This window comes from Pipistrellus hanaki (assembly GCF_964339955.1).
Source record: "Pipistrellus hanaki genome assembly, chromosome: X".
Taxonomy (NCBI): Eukaryota; Metazoa; Chordata; class Mammalia; order Chiroptera; family Vespertilionidae; genus Pipistrellus; species Pipistrellus hanaki.
This window is the reverse complement of record NC_140524.1, coordinates 95440011-95454162: the sequence shown is the minus strand read 5'-3', so window position 1 is coordinate 95454162 and position 14152 is coordinate 95440011. Positions and strand designations below refer to the sequence as shown.

General features: G+C 42.0%; 1 protein-coding gene across 6 annotated transcripts in view; it reads right to left on the bottom strand.

Annotated features, from left to right (window-relative positions):
- SH3KBP1 (SH3 domain containing kinase binding protein 1) overlaps positions 1 to 14152 on the bottom strand; it is a 342961-nt gene that overhangs the window by 27763 nt on the left and 301046 nt on the right. For all 6 annotated transcript variants that reach the window (XM_084869578.1, XM_084869576.1, XM_084869580.1 and 3 more), the window contains one exon: positions 8115 to 8200. In XM_084869578.1, the coding sequence (XP_084725704.1) occupies positions 8115 to 8200 (86 nt within the window). The remainder of the gene's footprint in view (positions 1 to 8114; positions 8201 to 14152) is intronic.

The window sequence follows — 14152 nt, the reverse complement described above, 5'->3', positions numbered from 1 at the left end:
ACCAACTTCATGCACTGAAATATCTGGCCCAGGGGTCAGGGCTATCTGGGTCAGATAAAACTCTGCTACTCACTAGCCAGTTAACTTTGCCCAAATTACCTGGTTTTCTTTATCCCCTGTCCCTTCCCTATGAAAATGAGAGTTATTACACCTCCTTTACAGGGATGGTGATGATGAGAATACTCAAAACATACAAGATGTCTAGGTGGCACCCCAGTCATTGTTAGTTCCTTCTTTCCTTCCCCTTGCTCGCTTTGGCTGCTATTATTTCACCCACTATAACCTCAGGAGGATAGTAGAAGGCAGATGAATAAAGGGAGCATACACTTGTAACTGTACTGGAGGAATGGTTCTCACACTAGGACATTACATATACAGTTACATTCTTCAGAAGCAACTATCTGCAAATTGTACCTAAAAGAGGAATCAGGATTATAAAGATATGTTCTACTTACAAATATTCTTAGAAAATACTCCTAAGTCTTCCCAACATTTTGTGAATATTCTATAACTATAGTTGTAATCATATTATCAATGTCCAGCTGGGTCTCAATTAAAAATATTTTTATTGATTTTAGAGAGGAAACAGAGGGAGAAAGAGAAACATCAATGATGAGAATCATTGATCCACTGCCTCTTACATCCCCCTCTCCCCCCCACTGGGGATCAAGTCCACAACCTGGGCAGTGCCCTGATCAGGGGAATCGAACCATGATCTCCTGGTTCATAGGTTGACAGTTAGCCACTGAGCCACGCTGGCTGGGCCGGCTGGGCCTCAATTTAAGAAAACTTTGTAGCCCTGGCCAGGTAGCTCAGTTGGTTCAAACATTGTCCAGACATGCCAAAGTTACCAATTTGATCTGGATCAGGGTACAGAAAAGAATCAATCAATGAATGCATAAATAACTGGAACAACAAATTGATATTTCTTCCTCTCTCTAAACTCAATAAAAAAGTCTTTGTAAAACAATGTCCTTATTTAACACCTTAAGAGAACCTATTTGTATTACAAAAAGATTCCTCCACATGCTTTTAGAGAGCTTTCTTAACATATCTAAAACATAATGCTATTTATTTTTTATGAGGCCAGCATTTTCCTAATTCCAAAACCAGATAAAGACACTACAAAGAAAGAGAATTACAAGGCAAAATCCCTGATAAACATAGATGCTAAAATTCTCAACAAAATATTAGCAAATTGAATCCAGCAATATATTAAAAAGATCATATACCATGACCAAGTGGGATTTATTCCAGGGATGCAAGGCTGGTACAATATTCACAAGTCAATAAAGGTGATATATCACACAAACGAATTGATAGACAAAATCACATGATCTTATTAATAGATGCAGAAAAAAGCTTTTGACAAAAAAAAAAAATGAAACTAGACCACCAACTTACACCATGTACAAGAATAAACTCAAAATGGGTAAAAGACCTAAATGTAAGTCATGAAACCATAAAAATCTTAGAAGAAACCATAGACAGCAAAATCTCAGACATCTCTCATAGCAATATGTTTACCGATACATCTCCTAGGACAGTGGTCAGCAAACTGCGGCTCGTGAGCCGCTGTTTGCTGCTCTGTTGACTAACGAGTTTACTGACCACTGTCCTAGCACAAATGAAACTAAGAAGAAAATAAACAAATGGGACTACATCAAAATAAAAAGCTTCTGCACAGCAAAAGAAACCATCAACAAAATGAAAAGAGAGCCCATTGCATAGGAGAACATATTTGTCAATGATACACCCAATAAGGGGTTAGTATTCAATAAATATAAGGAACTCATACAGTTTAACAAAGGGAAGACAAGCAATCCAATTTAAAAATGGGCAAAGGACCTAAATAGACACTTCTCCAAAGTGAACATTCAGAAGGCCAAGAGACATATGAAAAAATGCTCAAAGTCACTAATTATCGGAGAGATGTAAATTAAAACAACAGTGAGGTTTCACCTCACACAGGTCAGAATGACTATCATCAACAAATCAACAAAGGACAAGTGCTGGCGAGGATGTGGAAAATAGGGAACCCTAGCGCACTGCTGGAGGCAATGCAGACCTGTGCAGCCACTGTGAAAAACAGCATGGAGGTCCCTCAAAAATTTTAAGATGGAACTGCCATTTGACCCAGTGATCCCATTTCTAGGAGTATATCCTAAGGATCTGGAAATACCAATCAGAAATAATATATGTACCCTTATGTTCATAGCAGCACAACTTACAATAGCCCAAGTGCACATCAGTAGATGAGTGAATAAAAGGGCTGTGGTACATTTATACCATGGAATGCTATGCAGCTGTAAAAAAGAAGGATCCCTTGCTCTTTGAGACAGCATGGAGGGACCTGGAGAGTATTACACTAAGCGAAATAAGCTAGTCAGAGAAAGACAAGTATCACATGATATCACTCATATGTGGAATCTAATGAATAAGATAAATTGATGAACAAAATAGATCCAGAGATATAGGAACATAGAACAGACTGCAGAATCTTAGAGGGAAGGTGGGGTGAGGAAGTAGGGGGGCATGGGAAGAGATGAACCAAATAACTTGTATGTATATATGCATAAACCATGGACACAGACAATAGGGTGGTGAAGGCTGGGACAGGTGGGGGCCTATATGCATAACCCATGAAGAGGTCAATGAGGGATAAAAGGAGATATATGTAATACTTTCAACAATAAAGATTTAAAAACTTAAAGCATAGACACAGCATAATGCTATTTATAAAAGACTGGTTTACAGAGGATTCAGAAATACCAATATAATGACTATTAATCTAAATACAACTATTTTCTAAAGTGGGTCAAAGGGGCATTTTTAACCCCTTGCTTATAAATTACTTGTGTGTATATATCTTTTTTGACATTGACACCTCAAAGTGAATGCTAAAAAAATTACAATTAGGTACCCCCCCACACACATTTTAACAGCTTTATTGAGTTATACTTTGTATACCATGAAGGTTACCCATTTTAAGAATACAACTTGGTCATTCTTAGTAAATTTTCAGAATTGTGTGACTATCGCCACAATCCAGTTTTAGAACCTTACCAGCATCCCAAATTGATCAGCTCTTAATAGCATTCTAAGGGTGTAGGAAAGTGCTTTTTCACTTCCTGGTCCAAAGAAATAGGCCTGGAGACATCTGTGAGAGACTGTGGGCAAGTTAAAGTTAGTCTTCATAGCTTTCAAACCAGATCCTCGTCCTAAGTCCATTGACTTGAAAGCTTTTGACACTTGGCCCCAAGCTGACTACTAAATGAAGTGTGGGTCTGTAGGTGGGGAAGGGAAGATGGAGGGGAAATCCTCTGCTTCCTCAAGTGAAAAGGGGGTGGGGTCCATGCAGGGGTCTTCAAACTACAGCCCGCGGGCCACATGCGGCCCGCAGAGGAGTCTGATCCGGCCCGCCAGGTTTTTTGGGCAGTGAGCGCAGCCGAGGTGTTACAGTAGGAATTAGTAGTTCATATAGTCCGGCCCTCCAGCTCTCTGAGGGACCGTGATCTGGCCCCCACTTTAAAAAGTTTGAGGACCCCTGAGAAGTGGGAACAGTTTGATAAGACTCAAATACAATGGGAAAAAACAACAGTCAAAATGAAGAAGGCAAGCAACTGAAGAAAAATAAGAAGGTCTTTTGATCAGTCAAGTAGTTGAAACTAGATGCTTAGTTCCTGGGCTGCTTCCCACCTGGAGGCTGGCTGCCATGTGCTTTAGTGGAAAAGAAATGGGAAATCTCCGCAGTATTGAAGTGTAATAATAAATCCCGCCATGCCGTGGGAAATGCAATATATGGCATAATAGAAGTAAATGTTATGGCACTTGACTTCAAGGCTTATAATCTCCTATTCAATTGGAGCATAGAGTCTTCCATCAGCAAGAGAAAACCGGACAATTTAATTTTTGTTTCTATTCATGCACAGGCCTGTGTTGGAGCTCATCTATGTTTTCTATTATGTTCCTTGAAATATAGCTGTGTACTTTGATACAAACAATATCTCAAACTGACATCAACAACTTAGTTTGGGACCAACTGATTTCATTCTAAATTACCGGGGGCTGACAGATGCTGATAGCTACCCACGCGGGGTCTGCAAAAGCAATGTTCTCTAATTTAATATCATCATAATTTAAAATTATAGCTTTATTAAGAGGAACACATTTATTTATAGCGAACACTGAAGATTGCGAATGGCTTTCAGGACTGTGTTCTGCTATTCACTGCAGCCCACATTTGGACAGCTTCAATTGTCTGAAGCACTAACAAAGCATTCGGGTACAAGTAATTTCCTTCTTGATTCAAAGCAATAAACACATGCCATAAAAGCAGAGATACAAAAGCAGCCCTGAAGAGAGCCAGTCGCTCTGCAATGTCCTATTCTCCTAGAGAGCACGTCTGCATTTGGGCCTGGAGACATTTTGCTCAAAATCCGCTCCTCCCTTTGTATGCAATATATAAATTATACCTCGATAAAGCTGTTTGTTATTGGCTCCTGTGATGTTGCAAGATGCCACTTTTTCTTTACATACATGTGGCACCCCGCAGCAGAATTTGATCTTCAGCCCTAGGTTCTTTGTTCTCTAAGCATTTTCTTTTTCTTGTTGGCTTTATCACTTCTACACAAACATTAGAAATAAGCATCTCTATCTTTTTGCAGCCCACCCAGTGATTTTATATGATTTTGGAAGACAAGATGGAGAAGTTGGTGGAGATTTAGTATTCTTTTAAAAAATATATATTTTATTGATTTTTTACAGAGCGGGATATAGAGTTAGAAACATCGATGAGAGAGAAGCATTGATCAGCTGCCTCTTGCACACTCCCTACTGGAGATGTGCCTGCAACCAAGGTACATGCCATTGACCAGAATTGAACCCGGGATCTTTCAGTTGGCAGGCTGATGCTCTATCCACTGAGCCAAACCGGTTTCGGCGAGATTTAGCATTCTTTACAGATAAAGAAGCAGAAGCTCAGTCTGTAGTTTATAGGCCACTCAGCCAACCAGCAGCAGAATCCGCAGCACTCAAACCCAGGTGTGTAGACTTAAGCTCTGTGTTCTTGTCTCATGGGAGGTCCTAGTCTCTGTCATCCTGCCTGCCTCCCCAGCCTCGGCCCTCCATTTTCAGCCTTCATCCAGCTCTGACTTGGGGATGTCTGACCAAAGCCAAAACTCAACATGCTTAAATGAATTCATCACATTTCCCCCAAAACCAGTTCTTCCTTCAGACATGCTTATTTCTACCCAACTCAGTTTTTCCCAAGCCACCCAACTTTAAAACCTCATAGCTAACAAATCATTCTCTTCTCCTCCCCACTTCTAAATCCAATCTGTTACAGAGGCCAAGCCATGCTCTCGCATTGCTGCTTTTTCATCTACCCCATCTTTCACAATTCTTTTGTGAGCAGTTTAATTCAGGCTCTCTCTCACTGCCTCTCATTGGAACTATCAAATAACCTGACTCCTGACACCCATGTTTTCTTCATCTCATTTGTCCCAAAAGCTCCATCAGTGATATCTGAAAATTTTGACCTGCTCATGTCACTTGAGTGTCACCTATCAATGGCTCCCACTGCCTGCAGAGTCAATTACAAATCCATCCCTCTCCAATTCAATCCAGTCCTGACTTCCGTTTCCAGCCCCCTCCTCCCCAACCTCCATGCCAGAATAAACACTTTACTGCAGCCAGGCCGGATCTATGCTCAGCTATCAGCAGTCCCCATGTGATTTCTCTGCACATCTCTGCCTCTGCCTAAGCAAATCTAACTTCCAAATCCAGGTAAGTCTGTCCCCCTTTATAGAGCCTGCCCTTGCACCCTGAGTCCCAAGGAACATCCCCAACTCTGAGCACCATTACTTTCTACCACTCAGCCATCATTTATACAGACCATCATTGTTACTTCGCTTTTTATTTGCTGTCTTAGGGGCCCAAAGAGACCCCAACACCCTGGAAAGCAGGGCCTGTGTGTGAGGTAGCCATTCAGCCTTGCACTTGAGTAGTAGGCACTCGAGTATGTAGTGGTTGATTTTATAATGGCCAATTACCATTTCTCACAATGTAAATAACATGTATTCTAAATTATCAGCTTGAGGAATTACAGTTTCTGGTACAGTCTTCTTGTAAATATAAGAGCAAACTAAACCTCAGTATCTCTTTCCAGACTCCCTCATACATCCAGCTGGTGCTTAGCTTCCACAGTATGAAAAGCTCCCTTAGACTAACCCTTTCCATCAATGCCTTCAACATTTACAAACTAGCTTACTAGATTGAAAAACATGACATTCATATTTTGGTGACAGCCACCTTAGTTATCTCCAGACTCCAAGAAAACAAAGGTCTAAGATCGATATTCTTCACAAGCAAGGTGCAGCCCTGTATATTCTGGAGGTGGGAGAACACCTCCCTTCTTGTGGGACTCCCCACCCCCTCCCCCCACAACAGTACCTTCACTGACACTGTGTCCACCCTGCCTTGAAATGGGGCCTAAATGCTAAACTGCAGCCATAGCACCAAAACTTAATCAGGCTCATTCCAACAATTCCTTTTCATTCACAGCCAATAACTTCTCTGTTCTCCCCTGCCCTTTAACCAGGTCAAATGCTACAGCAGGCCAGTTTCTATTATTATTGTGTCAGCCCAAACTGTCAGAAGCTCTTGGTCATGCTTTCTGACTGAGCTTCTCAAAAGGTGACTGAGGATACAGAACAGTTTCTGGAAACAAGACGGTACTTTTGGTGTTTACATTGACAATGACACATCCTACCCCCAAGTCCTCACAGATCAGATCAGGGACTGTAGGTCAGCAGTTTGGAAAACACAACTCTTTTTGCAGGTTCAGAAGAAAATGGCACCCCAGAAGAGGAGTAGCCTCAGGTGGTGAGAATGTGTGTGTTAGGTGCTCTGGTGCTTCTCACAGGGCCTGCCAACTATCAGACATTTGTTTCTAAATTGAGCAGCCAAAGCAAATGATGCCAGAAATCTTCCAGGTCTAATCAATCCTTGATAGTGGCTGCCAGAGGTTAGGGAGGAGGAGGGGTAAAGGGGAGGTGGGTGTGGTTAAAAAAAAGGAACAGAGGGATCCTACTGGCAATTGAATGTTCTGTATCTTGACTGTAGTGATAGATACACAAATCTACATGTGACAAAGCTACATAGAACTAAATACACACAAGTACTAATAAAACTTGGAACCTGGTGGACTATATTAACGTCAATATCTAGGTTGTGATCATGCACTACAATTTCATAAAATGTTACCATGGGGGGAACCTGGGTAAAGGGTATGTATATCTCTGCATTATTTCTTATAACCGCATGCAAAATATATACTTATTTTAAAATAAAAATTTTAATTAAAAAAAGGCAAATTCCAAAATGTAGTCCCCTTTCTTCTGTAGAATATGAGAGTGCTAACTTTTGACCATGATAGGTACAAATAAAAGATGTAATGCTAAAACACATTAGTCTTTGAACTTGAACTTCTTAAAAAGGCTGTCACCCAAGTGAGACCAACAGTGGCCTCAACCAGCACATATGTGACCGAGAACCCACCCATGCATATCCTCAAAAGACCCTACAACTCTTTTACCCACAGAGACTCTAGCTACCTTCTCATTTATCACATGGTATAGGATCTTGACCTTGGGAAAAATTCACTCATGTTCTGAACTAAGTGGCAATTATTATATCAAAGCTCATTTTAAATTCAAAGTCAAAACACTTAGTACTGTGTTCACAATGAACTTTGCCATTCTGCATTTTCACCCACTGACCTCATTATATTAAAAGCACAAATCACTGGAAAATATGAATATAAGTGCTAATGCCCACTTTTATAAAAAGGTTTTTTAATCATTTCTTTTCTTTGGACCTTGCAAGGAATTTGTAAGGCCAGAGAGAGTAATAATCCCAAGCATTGTGTGTTAATGTGGGAACCACCATCACTTCCCTTGTTTACAAAACTGTAACACCTAAAACCAACCAGGGCTGTTAGCCTTGCATTTAAATAGCTGTTTGTTCTCATCAGATTGCTTGAAGGGGAAAACTGAACTCTGCAGTTCCTTCAAAATTGTGCAAAGAAAAGCAAGAATGTTCTCCTTACTCACCGATGTCATTGCTGCGGTCCGAGAGATCCTTGTCCAAGATGCCGGATAGCGAACTGCCAACCAAGTCGATCTTTGCACCGTCACCCCTACATTCAAAACACAAGTCCAGGCATTTAATAATTGGTGTGTGTCCTTGTCATTTTGTCAGCTTTCTTGTTGCACGCAAGTCAAGGAGTGCGCTGGGTGTGGGGCAGGTGGCACTGTCGCCTGTGAGGAACTCAGAAGGAGCCAACGAGTTCTCCAGCCACACAGGACTTGGTGCAAAGCGACCAACAGACTGGAGGCCCCCCTCTCCAGCACACATTTTCAAAGATGGCTATTTTAATAATGACTGTTCAGCAATGCACCTTTAGCCACAAACCCTCCTGCTGGTACACAGGGTACAACACAGGCCCTGCCCCTGTCTCCTGGCCAAATAAGCACCAGCAAACAGTAACTGGGAGCTTCCCTTTTAAGGACTAAGGAATGCAGCCAATGCTGCTTGTCAAAGGTCAACTACTTTTAACCTTGAGGAAAAGGTTTGCTGGCCTGGGGCTGAGGCATCAGCCAGGCTGTTGACAGGCGCAAGGTGTCAAGTTGAGATCTGGCAGCCTGAAAGCTGGCACTTGGGACAGGCAGTAAAATTAGACAGCTCTTGGGTGGGTGCCCCCATGCCCATCAGGACACGGGCGACTTCCCTCTGTATTTGGGCAAGGAGCAGCCCTTGGGGACAGGAACGGGCCTCCAGGATGATGAGAGAAACAGTTCATTCATGCACAAACAGAAGGTTCCTCCAAATTCCTCCAAAAGGGCAGCTCCCAAATGAGATTATCAAAGGTCTGTGATGGCAGTGAAATCAGAAAAAAATGTTGCCTATAAAACAAGAGGGAGAAGCCAAACAGTTGCTCCCAGGAAAGCAACAGAAATAGCCCATCTTATGGCTTCCAGCAGTCACCCTGGCCTGAGGCCAAACCACACAATGAGGAACAGATGCGGGTATTGAGAAAGCCAAACCAGGTGGTACCTACTCTGGAGGGGCTTATGGTCTCTATGGTAGAAAGAGAAAGACAGACAACCATGAGCCTACATGTTATAGGCTGGCTATGTAAGATACAGGCACATCAAAGCCCTCTGGGGAGGATGGGTTCAGTGCAGGGGATAGGCATGGCAATCCAGGGTCACGTGGAGGAGGTGGCATTACAGTTGGGCCTTGAAGGATATCAAGTAAGACACATGATTGAGCAAGGATCCAGGGTGGTCAGAGGTCCAAAGGCTAGAGGTCTCCAGAGAGTAGTGAGAGGAGAAAGATTGGCAAAGGTGAGACTGCTGAGCTGTCCACAGGGGTCAGTTTGTCCTGGAGGTAATGGGAGGCAGAGGGAAACAGAAGTAGATCTATAAAATCTGGAGGTAAGGGAGGGAGTTGACAGGGGCTCACTCAAAAGGAGCAGTGGTGGTAGCACTCAGTGTGACATGCATATCCTGTGATGGTAGAGAAAGGGGGCTTTCCAGTGGAAGGAAATAAGCCCCCATCAGTTCCCAAATGAACAAGACTGACTCACCCTCAAGCATAACCTCAAGCACCCTCAACCGAAGACAAGCGGAGGTGAGAACTCTGGGGAACCAGGGCTCAGCCAAACGGCTTGGTCTTCACCAAGAGAAAATTGCAGCTCTTTGACTGACTGTGTGTGCATTATGAGACTGGCTGGGCTCTTCTGAGCGTGGTTGAAAATCCTGAGGTTGGTTGAATCAGAGTTCAAGGAGTATGTGGACTACTGGACTTGGAAAAGGGAAGCAGCTTGAACTTCACAGCAGAGCCTTTATTTCCCACCTCATCCCAATACCTAAAGTGGTGGGGGACCTCTTAGGCCAGGTTACTGTAGCAGATTGCCCCTCCATCCTTTGGTTACCAAAGCTCAGGCCCCATAGGACACAATCCCTTGGTCAGATTCCAAGCCAACAGGAACAATGGGATTGAGGACCTTTGTTTCAAAACATTTAATTGGGAGGGCCCACTAATTTGAATGTAACTTTCTGAATACAATGTTTTAGAAATGAAATATAAGTAGGAAAGAATTTTAAATTATTTTATTTTTTTGTTTTGTTAATCCTCACCTGAGGATATTTTCCCATCGATTTTTAAAGAGAGTGGAAGGGAGGGGGAGAGACAGAGAGAAACATCGATGTGAGAGAGACACATCAATTGATTGCCTCCTGCATGTATTCTGACCAGAGTTGGGGATCAAGCCTGCAAGGCAGGTACATGCCCTGGAATGGAACCTGGTTGCCCCTTCAGTCTGTGCGCTGCCACTCTATCTACTGAGCCAAACCTCTTGGGTAAGCATTTTTATTTTTAAAAGTCTTGAAGGCGCTTAATATTATTTTGTATTTATGGAGCCTGAATGATTTGGTGTTGTCTTCCTCCAGACTAAGACTGAACTCAAGTTACTTCTTTTTAAAATATATATATTTTATTAATTTTTTACAGAGAGGAAGAGAGAGGGATAGAGAGTTAGAAACATCAATGAGAGAGAATCATCAACCAGCTGCCTCTTGCAAACCCCCTACTGGGGATGTGCCTGCAACCAAGGTACGTGCCCTTGACCTGAATCAAACCTGGGACCTTTCAGTCCGCAGACCAACGCTCTATCCACTGAGCCAAACCGGTCTCGGCTGAACTCAAGTTACACTCACAGCCAGACAGTCTGTCCTTCTGGGAACACACCAAGGATCTAAAATGTAAAGAACATGTGTTCTGTCCACAGGAACAGGTTATTCAGGCAACAAAAGTCCAGTTAATTCCACTGGGATGCTTTCTTTCTTTCTTTCTTTCTTTCTTTCTTTCTTTCTTTCTTTCTTTCTTTCTTTCTTTCTTTCTTTCTTTCCTCCCTCCCTCCCTCCCTCCCTCCCTCCCTCCCTCCCTCCCTCCCTCCCTCCCTCCCTCCCTCCCTCCTTTCTTTCTTTCTTTCTTTCTTTCTTTCCTTCCTTCCTTCCTTCCTTCCTTCCTTCCTTCCTTCCTTCCTTCCTTCCTTCCTTCCTTCCTTTCTTTCTTTCTTTCTTTCTTTCTTTCTTTCTTTCTTTCTTTCTTTCTTGCCAAAGGGAAGAATGGTCTAAGAAGACACCCCGGTGGGCAGCTGGGGGAAGCATCCAAGAGGGTGTTGGTGGAGAGAAGGAGCTTTGCACAGCAGGTAAGCTGCTGTATTGCAGAACAAGTTGGCTGCTTTGGGTCATGTGGTTTATTTGTACATTTTGGTAACTGTGACTCTTGGAGCAGCAATTTCCCTCTTTGATTTGACAGCTGGAAGCTTCCAGTCAAATGAGAGCCTGTCTTGAGGGATGGTGGAGAACCCTATTGCACATAACAGGCATACCTCGTTGTATGCTGCTTTGCTTTATTGTGCTTCAGAGACATTTGTGTGTGTGTATTTTTTTGTTTGTTTTTGGTTTTTTTTTTTTTTTTTTTACAAATCAAAGGTTTGTGGCAGCCCTGCAAAAGGCCATTTAGTGCCATTATCCCAACAGGCTTAGCTTTTAAAAAAATAACATATTTTAAAATTAAGTCGTGTGTACCTTTTTTTTTCAGTCACAGTGCTATTACTGCACATTTAATAGACTACAGTACAGTGTAAACATAACTCTTATACACACTAGGAAGCCAAAAAGTTTGTGTGACTTGCTTTATTGCAACATTTGCTTTATTGTGGTGGTCTGGAATCAGACCTGCAATATCTCTGAGGTCTGCCTACCAGTCTGCACTGTGCTCATCTTATCTTGGGCTCTATTACTTTTCTATCCTTACTTCCCCTTTACTGTCGCTCTCAACTAAATTTTTAAAGTTATCTCAAAGCCTTTGGGGAATAGTGCAGGGTAAAAGAAGTAATTTTAAAGGATGTATATCCTCTTGATGTTTATCTGTTTTCATCTGGGAGTAAATGCTAAAGAAATAGTCCAAAACACCCAAATGGGTTTTGCAGGTTAATATGTATATCACAGTGTTATTCATAATAATAAAAAACTGAAAAAAAACCCTGAAAACTTTCATAAATAGGAGAACAGTAGAATAACGTATGGTATTTGACAGGCTTTTATATAGCCATTGAAATAATGTTTAGAAACAGTGACAACAAGATATTATGATGTGATAATGTCAAGAAACAAAAGGCAAGTTTAAAACATCTCAATGCATGTACACCCATGTGCACTTCTGATATATTAGGAAGAGGTATTTTTTTAAGCGACTGGAAGAATATTTTATGGTTATTCCAGGGTAGTCTGATGGGTGATTTCTAACATCCAGTTAAGCACTTGGTACATGGAAAGCTCAAAAACACTTTGGATTTAATGGACATTTGCCTTTTTCCTAAAATGGGAATGCATTATGTATTTGTACAATAAATGCATTTCCTTCCCAAATTATATGACATTTACTATGATCATGCCTGTGTAAAACCAATGAAACAAAGCAAATCATACACAGGGGAAAAAGAGGGGAAGGAAAAAAGTCCAAAATGTTAATAGTATTTGCCTCTGGGATAAGACTATAGGTGAATTTTTCCTTCCTTTTAAAGTTCACTTTTAATACTAGAGACTGTACAATTCTTGCAGCTTCTGCTCTTTCTCCTTTCTCCCCAACCATACAATCAAGGTAAAAGGTGAGATTGCCCGTCCCTGCTACAAGCTCTTCTTTAAGAGTCTCCCCCACCACAGATGCCCATGTGATCACCTGGGACCACACCTAGAACTCAACTGGGGTGAGTTAAAAATCCTAGACTGAGAAGCCAAGGTCATGAGGGCCCACCCTGAAGAAATAGGCAGTGCCATCTCTGAGTCACCCTTCCCCAGATTCTAAAGTACCAGCCATATTCTGATAGGAAAGAGATTGGGATGCCCTATCTCTCTACTGAACTCTGATCCTTCATACCAAGAGCCAGACCCAGGCTTCCAGCTATAATTATCTTCTATACAGGGCCAGAAGCAAGCCTATTTTGAAAACACAGTAGGTGTAGTTTTAAAAAAGGTCTGATCCTTCCAAGTAGGGAAGCTGCAGCTGGTGTTTTGACAGTGTTCAGACTGTGGGTGTGGAAGCGTTTTACAAAGTCTATTTGTAAATGCCTCCACTGTATTTATAGACTCTTTCAACAATGCTAATGAGTTTTAGTTCTGAAAAATACCAGAATTTCTGAAATTCTCCAAAGCATGTGTTTGGAGCGGCTGATGCCCAATGAGGTTTCAGTCCTCAATGGTCCTTGCTCTCCTCCAGTCTGCCTAACACACAGATACCATTTTTGCCAGGAAGGATGTTACTAAATTGAACAAAAGAAAAAAAAAAGCCCATCCTTTTGTAAGTTACTAGCTCTTATGAGGGTTTTTTGGGTGGTGAGTTTCTCTATCCACTGCTGTTAAGTAAAAGGAGAAAATATAAGAAAGCTGGCATATCACCATACACCCAAAGATAACAATGTGATAAGGAGCCTGGGTCAGATTGTTGGACCTCAAAGGGAGGGTGGGGATAAAAGGGAGAGATCAATCAAAGGACTTATGTGCACACATATGAACCTAACCAGTGGTCAAGGACAATAAGGGGGTGGGGGCATGAGTAGAGGGGGTGGAGGATTGGAATGGGGGGTTGAGGATAAATTATGTGATACCTTAATCAATAAAGCAATTAATATAAAAGAGAGAAAATGTAAAAAAAGATAACAATGTTATTTTCTTGTATTTTTCTCAGCAGTTTTGGTTATGGACCCTTAAAACACACGAGTTAGATAGGCAACTAGCAGGTAAGAGTCTCTTGCTTTACTGGACAGGAACCTAAATCACAGAGAAGGGGTTGACTAGCCCAAGGACACCCAGCAGGATGGAGTGGAACCTACAACCCCATAGGAATGACAGCAACAACTGATAACTGATGGCCTACCATGAGCCAGGCACGAGGATTGCCCTTTTATACGTTATTCAATCATCTGAACCACCCCTTGAAATATCTACTCTGCCTCAAGGGCTGGATGTTCCTGCTCATAGGAATGCCTTTGGTTCCTCCAGGGACCACCCCACCTGCAGAG